At 32.2% G+C, this 17,500-nt stretch overlaps 1 protein-coding gene across 1 annotated transcript in view; it reads left to right on the forward strand.

The window, feature by feature from the left end:
* Positions 1-2,673, forward strand: part of LOC143200269 (neurotrimin) — a 339,465-nt gene extending 336,792 nt beyond the window's left edge. Inside the window, exon 10 of the mRNA XM_076410706.1 lies at positions 1,326-2,673. Coding sequence (XP_076266821.1) covers positions 1,326-1,483 — 158 coding nt within the window. The 3' untranslated portion in view covers positions 1,484-2,673. The remainder of the gene's footprint in view (positions 1-1,325) is intronic.
* The last annotated feature ends 14,827 nt before the right edge of the window (positions 2,674-17,500 follow it).

Consider the following 17,500-nt stretch of genomic DNA (forward strand, 5'->3'; position numbering starts at 1 on the left):
AGATAGTCAAGATTCGTCACCCACTTTATATGTAGACGGACTTGGGTGAATCTAACGTATTATTCTTCATTTTGTAAGTGATGTTATTCACACTACCCACAGTAATATTTAGCACTGCAGCAACCCGCTAAAAACATTTTCAATAAAATTGTAGGGACTTATATTATTTAATATCATCAATAATTACCTCACTAACGGAATTTACCGACGAAAGGGGCCTCCGTTATCTGATTCCTTTTCGAAATAACCTATTAAAGCCGCAATCAATTTGCGACCCGGAATATCTATTGTTTTCGGCATATTCAAACAAAGTAATATGATATATTACGGAGAAAATAGTGTTTGCCGGTTTATAACCTGTAATAATTATATTTTGAATAATTCAGCGTACATCTGACAACCGGACGGTGACCAGCTATCAGACATGTGCAAAATTCTTGAAAGCAATAGTGATAAGAGGTTATAACTCTTACCTATAAATTATTGTGGCTGTATAATTAACTGTAGTTTTTAGATATAGTATAATGTTAAAATAAATTATATTTGGAAACATTTTTGTTCAATTATTTCATTTAGATTAGAATTTTCTTGTATGTCAAAGCCAAACGGCAACCTTATGGTATTTCAACGTCACAAACATCTACGACGCATTACTAAAAAAACTTTGAATAGACTATATGATATATGGTTACACAAATTAACACATTTCACAAAATCAATCAACATAAACAACAACAACAATGAAAAGTAATGAATATGAATAATAATATGAAAAAATGAATATGAATAATGAATATGCTACTCTGGAAGGTAACCTTCTCTGTTGATTAATAAAGTCAAATTAATTAATAGAAGAAAAGCCGTGGAGGAGATGATTGAAATACTTGAAAGTTATTAAATCATAATATAAGCATTGAAGACGACTAAATAATTATTGATAAATAAATGGAAGTTTAGTGTTTTATTCAACAATTCCCGAGATTTTTTTCAGCCAAAATAGTACAAAAAACCTTTACTCTATTGTCGAGGACGTGGATGATAATGACGAGCACGCAAATCTATTTCAATTTGAACTTTCCGTATAACGAGCCGAAAGTTTTACGAGCGAAACTGGGGATTCGGTATTGCCAACTTAATCCGCCCGCCAACCAGTTCTTTATTTGACGATGGACAATTTAAAGTTCGCCTCTGAAAGAAATCGCGAAAAGAACGCGCGAACTAAACCAAAGTATAACTGTTCTTATCGTTGATCTGTTTTTTTATCTTTCCTTTTTTCTTCCTGGGTTCTCGCTCACTCTGTACAACTCTGTCTTTCTCTGTTGCAGATATCAGCTTGCCGAGCAGCCAGGGAAATCCGAGGAATATAGAAAAACTGGAAAACTTGGGAGAAGTATTGTCGTATGCACCGACTGCGTCTGGATCATCGGTTGTCACCATCGCCGTCGGCTTGTCCCTGTTTACGATTATGTTTGTTTTTGTTTAAGAAACTCGTTTCCTAGGGTTGGTGTTGGGATACGTGAACGAAACAGGGTCGCTTACGCGATAAAAACATCCGGATACATACTTTCGGATTTTCTGTTCGTAAAGTTTCAGTTTTTCATGGACTGACAAAGTTCAACTATTCATAAAATGCGAAATATGATACCGAAGAAGACAACAAAACTATAAGCTACAATCGAAAATTATATATATATGTTCGTTATTTTATTTCAGTTCAGGGTTTTACGATCGTGATTTTTATTTCCCATTAAGCAAGAAGAACTAAGTGATAAAACAAAAGAAGCCCATTCAAACAAGTAAGATATATCAAGAACAACAGTACTAAATTAATAATGTAATATTTACTTGAATATACAGATATTTGATTGAAAATCATTTTGTATTTGGAAATAAACCAGAGAATGTTTATAAAGAGGAAACATATAAAAATCTTTTTTATTATTTAGGGAAATCAAGTTTGGTAGAAAGAAGGTCTGGTAACAAGAGATTCCTTTAAGAATCCCATACGTCTTAAAGAGATATGTTCTACTGTCTGAGGAATAATGACTGATTTTCTTTAGTTATTTATTATAGCAAACTAGCAAATTATTACTAGTAAGCCATTTGTTTTATTCTAATTTACCACGACCTTAAAATTACCAAGTACTTATTCTAATATAGACACCTTGAGCTTAACATCTATGTAACTGCTCTTAATGTTTTACTTACAACTTCACTCAGCTAGATCAAATAGTTTTATTCTCTTCATTCATCTGACTAGGCCATCTTTATCCAGGATCTGAAGAACATCAATATTGACGTGCTGATGTAGCCTCTATTCATGTCTTTGAGTATTGTCCTTGATAACGTTCTCGACAGTTTCTGTCTTCAAGTCGTTATGCAGATTCTACACTTATTTTAAAACTTGTTGGAAAAGTAAATGCTTATTATATACTGACAGGACTGAATTTATACAAAATAAGCATTACAGTTTATATACTTTAGCTTGAGTTCTTTACATTTTTTCTTAACATGTGGCTTCTATCTGAGTTTAATACCAAAATTCATGCCAATATATTTAGTTGTATTTCCATACGGGACTACATGCTTATTAATAAATAATGACTTGTGCTTGATTATTTTATTGGTATATTTAATATACACTTATTTATTTTTATTAAGTTTGATCCGGTATTTTTCTAATCTGCATTCTACTTTATAGCTGCTTATAACGTTTCGATTGGTTCGTTATGATGATGTTATATATCCAATTGGTAGGATTGCAACGTCATCTGCAAATGTAATAACAAAGTGTTTATTAAATGTAGGCAAATCCCGAGTGTACACCAGATAAATAATTGATAACAATACATTTCTCTATGGCACACCTGCTTTTTTTTCTCAAGTCAGAGTAGGCAATCTTTATAGCTGAAATGAAAATATTTAATAATATCAAGATATCGCTGACATGCTGAAACATTTTAAAAATTATTATCCAAAAACCCGTATATTTTTATTAATAAATATGTCTATTCATCGTACTGAAGTATATATCCATTCGGCAGTAATCAGTAACTACATCTCAGTAACCAGGAACTAAATGAACAAATGTCGTTGAGATCAATTACTATAAAACTAAATAATAACTTAATAGCAAAATTTTAGTTGCATTCGTAAATCCATTTTACTTCGGGGTCATCGTGTAGTTCTTCGTTGGTTACGTAGCCATAAGTATTGATAATTAATCGAAAAATTTTGTTTTGACATCGTTGATTTGGTTAGGTTGATGTTTTAGTGCAAATTCATATTTGAGCCCTATAGACATTATAATAGACTGATAAACCAATCTCTTTAATTTTAAGTAAAGTTGGGACTATTTTCTATCCAACCAGCATAGTTTTTTATTTTGAATATGATCTGTTCTGCTTCTTGCCGAGCCATTAGGCAAAACTAACCCATTTGTGGATAGTATCGTCACCACCCGTACTTTTTACCGCTTATATATAGAGATATATCCTTACGCATAATGACGGGTCGCTGGAATATTCCAAGGGCTGTTTCTTTTGTTGTTTGGATATCAGCAATGTAGAGCAGATAAAGGCGTGGTCACAAGACTGCGGAATTTCATCTGAAATAAACTTATTGAAAATAACCCTTTATTTTCTATCAAAAAACTATTATTATTTCACAACTATTACTCAATATTTATTTGTGACGCCCTAATACATCCTGCAACGTCCTTGAGTCTCAGAAAAACATTAAATATATATGTCATCATGACGTTTACTTTTTGTGACAGTTCTTTAGTAATACATCATGAAACTGCTATATAGGTTTAACAATTACTAATGTAAAATATATTGATTTATATTAAATAAATAGAGTTAAAAAAGTTAAAAAATAAAAATGCGTTACATTAAAAATCATTCTGCTTCATAATGTACTATAAAAACCAAACCAACTCAAACACTGTATATACATACGGAACTAAAATGTACTATACGCCGAACAACTAAATAACATGCTACAGGCACACAAAAAAATCACGTCCTCAAATACAACAAACTAAACTAAAATAATGGTTTCCATGGACGTTATAAACTGTCGCCGGTATCGATTACCCTATACATTTTCATGTTACTTATGATATTATCAAAAATCAGCTGCCCTGTTTCGTACATCTTGTTACTTTTGTAAATATGAATGTAATTGTAAATTTTGCAAAAGAATCTCGGAACCCACGTTAAGAGAGATATAATTAAGAAAATGAAACCTTGTAAATATGATCACTGTATAAAGTTATGTAACTGTGTAATTTCGAGGAATAAAATAACGCTGATGGATTTGTTGGTAAGTAAACAAAAATACGTTAGACTTAAGGATTTGTTTTTCATTTTGTATGGGTACCCCATGACTAATTGTAACATAAAAATAATTAGTATTAATAAATTAATTTTTAAGAAGATATTTTATTGTTTTTTCTTCATCAACAACAAAAATTACCTAATAATATTGCGACTATATTTTAATAACTGTGGGCAATTAAATTAATATTTCTAATTATGTTTGTTTATTAATGTTAGTTGGCATTGCTTTTCAATCCAATTAAGATATTTTGCTTCATTCTAGAAAAAATGCCATCCAAGTAATCTGAAATAAAAGACAAGGAAAGTCTTTGAACCCCAGAATATGTGATCATGTTAGCACAGGTATAATTTCCAAATATTAAGTGATTGCATGTATCTCGATCATCTTTTTCACTTCAAGCAATCTTTTACTGAGAAATATTGATATAATATATATAAATCAAATCAATTTTTACAATAAACTATGCTAGAATAACGTATAACAAATTCACATGGTACGAATGGAAGGTAGCGTACGACGTACCGACCTATATCCTAATACTAACAATAATGTACGTGCAATGAAGTGTATGAAAGCAAATGCACGAGATCTAGCTACTAAGGTTAGTAAGCCTCACTAGGATAAAGCAAAAATCGCAAATGAATAAATAAGCAATACTCCTGCTCCTACCCTCACTTCTCAAACTCCAGCTATGATGAATCTGCAATGCGCACAAAGGAAAAAGGCAGAAAACCACACGCCAGATACGCTGCCACCAAGAGATAGCAGAAACCACTTTCGGTGGCGTTTATGCATGCTTCAAATTATCCATAGTACATAACTACACAATATGTTACTTTGGCCCCTTTGGCGACAGTTTCTGGTTTACAAAATAGTTATAATTTATATTTACAGTAGCAACGCTAAAACTATTATCTCTAATTTGCAGTAATTTAAGAGTTCTGGAAAAAGTACGAAGGTACGAAGAAATAATAAAATAGAGGAAAATAAAATAGATAACGATAAATGCATAAGTAAATAAATAAGCAGAGGATAATGAATAGAGAATAATAAATGAAGAATTGTAAATAGAAAATAATAACAGAGCTAAATAAACTGATACAGAAAAAAGGTAGCTCTAAGCGTCGCGTCTTCAGAAATGAACGCTTATGAAATCCTAACGTCCCGTGTTATCACATCACGTAGATATCAGATGTGGCAAATACAGCCCACGAAAAACCATCGACAATATTTCGATTCATGGTAATTATTTCTGTTGCTAAATATATGAAAAATTAAGAGTATCCAAAATTAAAAGTTCTAAAATATCGAATTACCAGATGGAATTCTCAGTAGATATTCGGAACGACTTATGATTTCCTTGAATGGTGTATGTCTTTGTGTTTTTATAAAGCAAATTATCGACAAGATATAACCAAATAAAACTCAAAGCGTTTACACAACTCAAAGTACTATACCTTACTGATCCATAACACCCTATGCATAGCAAAACTTTATAATTATAAATATTCTACTTCGATGTCGATATCAATGTGGATGACATGGCTTAGACTAGCCCATAACTTTTTGCTCTTGAGTTGAAATCATCATACGCCACCAAAAGTTGTCGTTGTTTGCTTGATAACCAATGCAAACTCGTGTGGTACCCATTTTCCCTCTTTTCAACATTTCCCATCGTATATAAACGGTTTGAAACACTTTATTCATAGGCTTCAAGAACAACTTAAACAAACAAACTAATGAATATCGAAAATTAAATTTATGTACAGTCAATAATTCACATTTTAGTTCAAGTAAAAATATCAAAACCATCAAGTTTAACAGTTATTTTATGTTATTTGACAGTTGTTTATATTGATACTATTCATTCTTGCCAATGTATATTGCTGATCAAAATACATGCGAGCACCTACACTAGGATGACTTTTTTTTTGAGAAAAAATGATGTACAAAACAGTTTCGTGAAGAATCATCGAAACATATGCAAGATTATGATTTCAAAGATCAATTACTTAATAATAAATTAAATATCTTAATAATAAAAAATAAATTATAAACTTAACAAACTCTAACAGTGGATAAGGCGACAGGCCAGTTCTCTTACTGTTGTGATAATCACGGGTTCGAAGCCTGCTGTGGCATGAATATATTTTATGTTTGTGATTGTAATTGTAAATGTGTTTATAGGTAACAGTGGAAAATCCGACAAAGAATAACAGTCCATACCAGTCACACCAGTAACCAGGCTGGGTATGACCGGATGTCTTCTGGCATGGTCTCTAAGTCAGTCACTGGCCAATTGGTATTAACGCCGAGGACTATGTTTCGGAGCCCACGTTAAACTGTAAGCCCAGTCCAGATAAACCCTCATTGGTAGAGAGGGGACTTTAAAATATTTCTTAAAATATCACAAAAATGGGGCATCATTTAACAACTTCTGTTTTGAAGAAAATCGTTTTTGAAAATATTTTGGAACTATACACCCCTATATTCGATAGAGATATCCAGTGGTTATTATTTGTTTTCATACATTAAATGATGGCTAACGGAAAACTTGATTCCGATAGGGAATACAAGGAGACAAACATCTATTTTAATGGTGCATTTGCATAATGCTATAAATAGTGCGAACTAATAAATGTATTTATTGATCTGATGCCTTTCCAAGTTAACTCAAGAATAGTAATAATGGCAACGATTATTCAAATTCTCACTTTACTGCGAAAAATAACCCATCTATCAAGTGAAGAAGTCGGAAATGGGTCCAATAAAGTATGTCTTTATAGTGTAGTCGATTTTTCCAGCGCGTTTCATTAACAACAGAATTTTATTTAGGAACCAATAAACGTCCTAGAACGTTATATATTTTTTCCTGGACCAGAAACTAATATTTCTTAAATTACGATCCTTGAAATTGAATTTTTCAATTAAGCCCCAAAAGCGTTCGCATGCAAAAAACCATAAAATCAATCGAACAGAAAGAGAACTGCTTCCTCGTAAATTATTATTTTAGTTCCCATCGGCTGCTTCTATTCATTTACACGAGGCGAGAGACTTCTGAAGTGCGAGGGACACGGACAGAGGGAGAGTGAGAGAAAGAGAGGAAAAAATGCAGTTCGATCGTCATATTTCTGTTTTATATTTCGATCTGGAAATTTGAGTGGGAACAAGTGACCCGTTAAAATTTGATTTACACTCCAACTTGCTGCCAGTTCTCGACAATTTAACTCTTTTTTCCGCATAGTTTTTTCCCCACGATTCGATATAAAGTCCTTCCACTTAAAATAGTGTAAACAATGAACATAAAAAAGAGACTGGAAAATCTCGCTTGCAATAAACAGAAGGAACGTATTGTTAGGTTTTTCACTATTACAGAAATTAAAATTAAAAAGTAGTAAGTGTAAAGGTTTTCAAGGTCAAACATAAGATCTAGGATATTTTAGGATTTTTTATCTTTGACCCAGCTGGTTTTAAAAACCTTTACTGATTTCAACTGGAATTCTTGAGATGCCCGTGAAGGCAGGGTTCTGGGGAGCGGAGGGCGGCTTTTGGCCGTTTAACTATTTCAGAAAGAACTGAGGATTGTAGGAATTTATCGAAAATATGATTCACAAATTCGGTCACTGGTGAGGTGTCTGCCTCTCTATGAATTTGGGAGTTTCTAACGAACCATGGGGCCTACAGTGCTTGATGGAATATTTTGTTCTGCATCACTTGCAGCTTTTTGGCCAGGCTTAGCGCAAGTGTTTGACCCGAACAGGGCCCTAACAATTAATCTGATTAAGCTCTTGTAAAAAAGAACTTTAATTATTGGAGCAAGTTTGCTTCGACAGCATAGAAGAGGGTTCAGAACATAGCCTTTGGATGCAGCTTCATTTATTCGGGATCTCCAGGTGAATCAGTGGTAAAAAATGAGACCTAAATAAGTGACCTTATCGCACCAAGCGATTGGTATTTTGTCCACTTGAAGCTTATGTATCCTGACATCCTTCTTGTAGTGAAAAGTTGCGACTTGAACTTTTTAGTGGTTAATTTCTAATCTCCAAAATCTTAACTATTTCACGACTGCGGAAAATTGACCCTAAAGTCTGATGTGCGCCCAATCTGAGCAATGAGCACTTGAGAAAATGTCTGTGTCATCCACGTATTGTACGGTTTCCACATTCTTTTTCATTGGAATATCGGCTACATAGAAGCTAAAAAAGTCAGGCGCTAAAGGGGAACCCTGGGAGACTCCGAACTGATTATTTTAGTGCTAGAGATGACTTTTTCCGCCCTTACTTTTAAGGATCATTCCGACAAGAATAACCTTAGGAGTATTATCAAGTCTATTGGTGTTTTGGATGTGAGCGGCCAAGCGAGTAGTCTGATGAGCACAGGAGTGTTTGGTTCTGAACCCATATTGGACGGCTGGATGATGTGGTTCTGCTCAGCGAACCGGTTTAGTGCTAGTAGGATGGCTCGTTCTGCAATCTTCGAGACTGAACTGAGCAGGCTGTTGGGCCTGTAGTCTGAAGGCGAAATTACCTGGAGGGATACAGATGATAGTATATAAACGAACTACCAGGTACACCGGAAAGTCACTACCAATTTTTCTAACAGATATCGCTAGGCATAAATATCCAATGTTACGATTTGACAGATATGTCACTTTATTCTACTCACATCAAGCTTCAAAACTATACTTGTTATATTTGACGAAAATAACAAATAATACAAAACGTGTATTTGCGGCACGCATTATTTTTCAAATTTAATCAAAATGAAAAAGCCGCTAAAAGTTATCGTTTGCTGGTAGAAACTTAGGGTGGGCATGCTCTAATCTTGAACATCTCTAATCTTTGAACAACTCAATCTAAAACATGTGACGCATTGTTTCGAAAATTCAAAATTGGTGATTTCCATGTGCAAGACAGAACGTTCTGGTAGACCGAAAAAGTTTGAAGATGCGAAACTACAAGAATTATTGGATGAAGACTCAACCCGAACCGAAAAAGAATTGGCAGAAGCATTAGATGTGGCACAATAAACGATTACCGACCGATCATGAGCAATTGGTGAAATTCAGAAGATGGGAAGATGAGTGTCACACCTCCTGAATGACAGGCAAAAACCGAAAAATCGTATGATCGTCTGTGAGTAGTGTCGGTTAATGAAAAGTGAATTTATTTTGAAAATTCTAAGGCACTAAAATTCCTACAAGCGCGGTTATCACCTGGCAATACGGGCCAATCGACTCCAAAGCCAAATCGTTTTGGTCACAAGGCAATGCAATATATTTAGTAGATCCAGAAAGGCGCGGTGGATCAATTTTGAACATGCATTAATCGATAAATGTCAAGAATTGGCCCGAAGATGCGGTAAAGTCATTTTATAACACGATAACGCACTGTCTCATAAAACAAAACCGGTCAAGCAAGCCTTGAAAGCTGCTGGATGGGACATATCACACCTGCCGTAATAGATCTAGATCTTTACCCGTTCAGTTATCAACTTTTCGCATCAATTTTGTTTAGTTCTAAAGAGTATGTTAGAGATGGAGATAATATATTAACATCTGTACATATCGCTTCGGAAGCATTTTTAGATCATTAGTTTATTTTAAAAAAAACATTCGTTAAAAACTTGTGGCATGCTTGTCATACGCCTAAAACAAGTTACCAGCGTATATATTTTTCTTGTAAGATATATGGCATTGTTCCCAAATTGACATAAATTAAAATGAAACCAGATAGTTAAGTTAAAACAATTTTATCCCCAAAAAAATAAAATAAAAAATGCATTATGAGAATGTTACATCCATCATTGGGAAAATAGATAATTACTTTCAAATAGCTAGTATTTTGCCTAATTATAAACCAATGATTTCGTTAGTTAATTAAAGCTTTAAAGCCCTCCATAACAACAACAATCAGCAAAAATAATAGGTATGCAAACCTTAAAATGTGGTTCTAGGCGAAAATATCCAATATAGGCGAAAAATTGTAATGAAAATATAAAATAATAAGAAAATTTTCTTTATTTTAATTAAACTAGCAGCTAATGCGATGTATTGTTGTCAACACAGCTTAACTGGTGCAAGTTTACAAACGTCAAATATCTTAACCAAATATATTTTTGTTAGATAACCAACTACTGAAGTAGTACAGCAGAACAATAGCTCATAAAATCCTATAACTAAACATAAACTCTATATATCCAGTTATATATAAAAGAGGCTGATATATTTTGCTAATCTAAAAATAATATTAAACAGATTGTGAGTCCGTTATCATTACTGCTTTTACCCCGATGTTAAAAAACAATTGTTGAAGTTAAAAGCGATTTTGTCACCATTTCAACGAATCATATTGAAATTAGGTCGGAGCGGAATTCGTCAAAATCGGACTCGAACTTTTCCATCGACCGGCCCAAATCTTGCGCATAATTGAAAATTGATATTTTCAATATGAAAAGGTAATTATCCGAGATTACCTGGCAGCTGTAATAACAGGGAGAAATAAAAGCTCACCCGTCGAGCGCGAATTTCTATCTGGATTGATTTAAAGTTTTCTGGGGAAAATTGAATGGAATAAAGATGGCGAGAATGGATGAAGTGGAAATTTGAATTGTCGAAGTGTTAGGCTGCTTTTAAGATAACAATAACGATTATTCGTATTACCACATACATATGCCTATATATATATATATATATATATATATATATATTGGAAAATTCAACTTAATAGCTACAAATCCGTCCACGTTAATTGTGCATTGCGGCGAAATAAAAAAAACTTAATTATATCAATTGATGGATGCCCGATAACTCAAGCAGAATCAACTAAATACCTTGGAATCTATTTTGACAGTAGATTAAATTGGAAATATCACGTTAGACAAAAAGCAAAACACATTAGAACCAAAATAAAACAACTATACTGGTTAGTCGGAAGATAGTCTCAACTTTATCTAAAATCAAAGAGGTTGATCTATAAGACAATTATAAAGCCAATTTGGACCTATGGGGTTCAAATATGGGGTTGCAATAAAAATTCAAATCATCTAGTCATACAATGCTGCCAAAACGAAGTTCTTCGATTGAGTACCAATGCCTATCGCTACGTAACCAACGAAGAATTGCACGATGACCTGGAAATCAAATGGATGGATTTGCGAAGTTATCCAAGATTTCGCCTTGAAACACGAAAGAAGGTTACTAAATCATAGTAACATGGAAGCAATACAACTGCTGGACAGCGCGCAGGATGTCAGGAGATTGAAGCGAACCAGACCCTACGAACTTATATAAAGTGTAAAATATAGCTATAACGTATTATAATTTTAAAATTGAGGAATACATATTGATGTATTTTCTTGCACTCGTCTTGCTTGTGAATTAATCCATGTACATAGGAAAAGTAGTAATAAGTTAATTGTAAATTAAGATTGTACTAAGCGTATCTAATAAAAATGCCATAAAAAAATTATCCAAATAACCGTTTTTAGGAATCATGAAAACAACGTTCTAAAATCACCACTTTCTAAACATAATAACTTTTAACTCAGTATATGACCCCAATTTTCTCCTGATTTCTGGAATATTTTATGGTCTGTTACCTTTCTAAGAAACCTTATCTTGATTTTCTTGTGATCACTGTTAGTAGCGGTCTAAATATAAAATATCTATAAACCGCATAGGTTTATAAATAAGTTCAATATAGGATTTTAAAATAGCAAAAGAATATTTAACATATGTTTTAGTTATAGAGCAAAACACTATTTGAGTGAGGTATATCTACAAACTGTGACTGTTATGGTATGACAGAAACATCGAAAATTAAATAGAAATAGTGAAATTACAATGAAGATATGTACTCAATATATATATACAATCATAGAATTCTAATAATTAGCCGTAGTGATCATAAGTATCTTAAGAAGGAAGGGGACAACAAATAATAAATTAAGGAAAACACAGAGTAAAAAATACTAGGTATAAGGAAAATGTTTACGATTTATTATTAAGAAAATTATAATATATTAATAAAGTATATTAAAGTTCTATTTAAGTGTTATGAATAATATAATACGCTAACTAGTCTTCTATTACTAATATCTTATAATTTTCGAAATATTAAATAGCATGAAAAAAAATTAAACAAATATATATTTACCTTATTAAAAGTTAACCTGTTTTATATTCTCATACACTGCTGTTGATAACTCTGAAATTCGAGTTATGTTCACTATGCCTTTCTAAAATGGTCGCCATCATTACCTATATCTCGATGCCTCTTAGAAATTAGGAGCTTGGATGTTCTTTGATAATTTTGTCACTTTAAAAAGGCATTTATCAATTAATGGTTAAATATATTATAACACTTTCCATAATTTTCAACATTTTTTTCCATTTTTCTGGCAACGTATCATATATATATATTTGTTATATTTTATATTTGCACAAGGTTTTATCATCACACGAGGATCCAATATCAGCCACAAAAAAACCTTCAACCTCATCTTAACAAAGTCGAATTGTGGTTGAAAACGTGGCGTATCAAAGCAAATTAGGCAAAATCTACCCATATGACATTCACCCTTTGCAGAAGAAGATGTCCCTCAGTAAAATTGAATAATCATGAACATCCGCAAGCAGACAGCGTTAAATATCTGGGAATGCAATTTGATCGACGTCTGACTTGGAAAAAACATATTGTGACAAAACGCAAACAGCTTGGGCTTAAACTAAACCAAATGTATTGGCTAATAGGGCGTAAATCTAAATTATCATTAGATAACAAGGTTTTGCTGTATAAGTCAATACTTAGGCCCATCTGGACCTATGGTATTGAACTGTAGAGTACTACTAGCAAATCTAACATAGATATCCTCCAGAGGTTCCAGAATAAAGTGTTGCGAGTCATCGTCGATACCCCATATTAGGAGTCCAACAAACTGATTCAACGCGATATCCCCATAAAACCCATAACGAGTGTGATTCGAAGTGTTAGTGCGATGAACTCTGAAAGACTATTACTGCATCCTAATGCACTCGCCAAACAGTTAAATGTGCGCGATGACAATGAAGCGTGTAGGCTCAAACGCAAACTACCATACGAACTGGTTAATAGACACATAGAGCGAAATTTTATAATTTCTAGAATAAGTTAGAATAGTCATAAGAATAAGTTAGGATATACTTTAAAATAAGTTAGAATAGTATCTAGAATAAGATTTAGATTATAAATTTTACAGCAGATCACTTACTGAAGTGATCTTCTACATGTTAGGATTGTTATATTATATAACAGAAATCGAACAATAATACTTATTGCCCATAATAAAAAAAATTTGCTCAACTACTATTTCTAATACTCTAGGGATATGTAAGATAATCGAATATTATAATATTTTGATTATAAACTAGATCAACAATAATTATCCAATTTTTATCGCTAATATTAGTAATTCTAGAACTGAAAAAAAAAACCAAGTTCAGATTCTATAACCATATCGTGCCTATTCCTCAACTGACATTGATAAGCGTATATATAAAAAATTCGAAAAAAACATGAACAAGAGAATAACAAAACCCATTTTAATTACTTTATTGTTGGCGTGCAGATTGCTGTTTATTAATATCAGTAATAGTCAGTTCAGCCGTTACAGAAATTACTATTGTGTAGGGGAATTAGAGTTTGCTTTTGTTGAGTTCGGTTGTTTTGTTGTTTTTTTTTCTCGGTTGAATGGCGTTGAAAATCAAACTTCCTGATAGAATCGTATCGTAATTTGTCTTTACTAACAGAATTATTCGATTGACTCTAACTGTATATAGTTTTAAAATATTTCAAAACGTTTTATTAAATAAATAAACTTTATATCTGATATTAGCAAACATAAATTCGCATAAGACACAAGTAATGGAAAACCGCTTATTACTCGCGCAGTCTCCATTTCGTCACTATGCAGAAGCACAACAGTTAAATATTCACCTTATATATTTATTTTGTTCAATATATTATATATATATATATATATATATATATATATATATAATGTTTATTTTTAAAAATATGTTTTAAAATTTTAACAATTTTTCTAATTTTTTGATCATTTATCCAAATAATCGTTTTCAGGAATCACGAAAACGGGCGCTACTTTCTAAACATAATAACTTTTAACTAAGTATATGACTCCGATTTTCTGTCTGCAATATTTTATGGCCTGTTACCTTTCTAATGCCCTATAGTATGGCTTCATCGTATAATATGATCACATAGTCCAGTGTCAATAGAAAATGAACCTTACACCAGAAGATCACTCTTAGTGGCAGTCTACATATAAAAGATCTATAAACAGTATAGATTTATAAATAAGTTCAACATAGGCTTTTCAAATTACGCAAGAATATTTAACATATTTAGTGATCATAAGTAAGAAGACAACATAACTATGTTAAGAAGGAAGAGGACAACAAATAATGATTTAAGGATTTTTTAATAATTATAAATTAAATAAACCAATTTCAGAGTCTATAACCATATCGTGCCTATTCCTCAACTGGCAGTGATAAGCGTATATAGAAAAAATGCGAAAAAACATGAACAAGAGAATAACAAGAACCATTATAATTACTTTATCGTTGGCGTACAAATTGCTGTTTATTAATATCGATAATAGTCAGTTCAGTCGTTACAGAAATTACTATTGTGTAGGGGAATTAAAGTTTGCTTTTGTTGAGTTTTGCTGTTTTGTCGTTTTTTTTTCTCGGTTGAATGGCTTTGAAAATCAAACTCCCTGATAGAATCGTATCGTAATTTGTCTTTACTAACAGAATTATTCGATTGACTCTAACGGTATATAATTTTAAAATATTTCAAAACGTATTATTAAATAAATAAACCTTATATCTGATTTAGCAAACATAAATTCGCATAAGACACAAGTAATAGAAAACCGCTTATTACTTGCGCAGTCTCCATTTCGTCACTATGAACAAGCACAACAGTTAAGTATTCACCTTATATATTTATTTTATTCAAGTAAAAGGTGCAGCAGGTCCAGATCAAAATTGAATGGAATAAAGATGGTGAGAATGGAGAATGGAAGTTATAATGTTTATTTATAAAAATAGGTTTTAAAATTTTAACAATTTTTCTCATTTTTTGATCATTTATCGAAATAACCGCTCTTAGGAATCACGAAAACGAGCAAAACTTTCTAAACATAATAACTTTGAACTAAATATATGACTCCGTTTTTCTCTCCGGAATATTTTATGGTCTGTTACCTTTCTAATGCTCTATAGTATGGCTTCAACGTATAATATGATCACATAGTCCAGTGTCAATAGAAAATAAATCTTACACCAGAAGATCACTGTTGGTGGCAGTCTACATATAAAAGGTCTATAAAGAGTATAGATTTATACATAAGTCCAACATAGGCTTTTAAAATTGCACAAGAATATTTAACATATATAGTGATCATAAGTAAGGACGAAGAGGATAACAAATAATGATCTAAGGAAAAAAAATTGGTAAAAGATATGCTACCTTTCTAATGTGCTATAGCATGGTTTCAACGTATAATTTGATCACATAGTCCAGTGTCAATAGATAATAAACCTTTCACCAGAAGATCACTGTTGGTGGCAGTCCACATATAAAAGATCTATAAAGAGTATAGATTTATACATAAGTCCAACAGAGGCTTTTAAAATTGCACAAGAATATTTAACATATATTGTGATCATAAGTAAAGACGAAGAGGATAACAAATAATGATCTAAGGAAAAAAAATTGGTAAAAGATATGCTACCTTTCTAATGTGCTATAGCATGGTTTCAACGTATAATTTGATCACATAGTCCAGTGTCAATAGATAATAAACCTTTCACCAGAAGATCACTGTTGGTGGCAGTCCACATATAAAAGATCTATAAAGAGTATAGATTTATACATAAGTCCAACAGAGGCTTTTAAAATTGCACAAGAATATTTAACATATATAGTGATCATAAGTAAGAAGGAAGAGGACAAAAAATAATGATCTAAGGAAAAAAAATTGGTAAAAGAAATGCTACCTTTCTAATGTGCTATAGCATGGCTTCAACGTATAATTTGATCACATAGTCCAGTGTCAATAGATAATAAACCTTACACCAGAAGATCACTGTTGGTGGCAGTCTACATATAAAAGATCTATAAAGAGTATAGATTTATACATAAGTCCAACATAGGCTTTTAAAATTGCACAAGAATATTTAACATATATAGTGATCATAAGTAAGGACGAAGAGGATAACAAATAATGATCTAAGGAAAAAAAATTGGTAAAAGATATGCTACCTTTCTAATGTGCTATAGCATGGTTTCAACGTATAATTTGATCACATAGTCCAGTGTCAATAGATAATAAACCTTTCACCAGAAGATCACTGTTGGTGGCAGTCCACATATAAAAGATCTATAAAGAGTATAGATTTATACATAAGTCCAACAGAGGCTTTTAAAATTGCACAAGAATATTTAACATATATAGTGATCATAAGTAAGGACGAAGAGGATAACAAATAATGATCTAAGGAAAAAAAATTGGTAAAAGATATGCTACCTTTCTAATGTGCTATAGCATGGTTTCAACGTATAATTTGATCACATAGTCCAGTGTCAATAGATAATAAACCTTTCACCAGAAGATCACTGTTGGTGGCAGTCCACATATAAAAGATCTATAAAGAGTATAGATTTATACATAAGTCCAACAGAGGCTTTTAAAATTGCACAAGAATATTTAACATATATAGTGATCATAAGTAAGAAGGAAGAGGACAAAAAATAATGATCTAAGGAAAAAAAATTGGTAAAAGAAATGCTACCTTTCTAATGTGCTATAGCATGGCTTCAACGTATAATTTGATCACATAGTCCAGTGTCAATAGATAATAAACCTTACACCAGAAGATCACTGTTGGTGGCAGTCTACATATAAAAGATCTATAAAGAGTATAGATTTATACATAAGTCCAACATAGGCTTTTAAAATTGCACAAGAATATTTAACATATATAGTGATCATAAGTAAGAAGGAAGAGGACAAAAAATAATGATCTAAGGAAAAAAAATTGGTAAAAGAAATGCTACCTTTCTAATGTGCTATAGCATGGCTT

Source organism: Rhynchophorus ferrugineus, unplaced genomic scaffold, assembly GCF_030347505.1.
Source record: "Rhynchophorus ferrugineus isolate W39M unplaced genomic scaffold, kcgeb_rfMv2 rfM1, whole genome shotgun sequence".
Lineage (NCBI taxonomy): Eukaryota > Metazoa > Arthropoda > Insecta > Coleoptera > Curculionidae > Rhynchophorus > Rhynchophorus ferrugineus.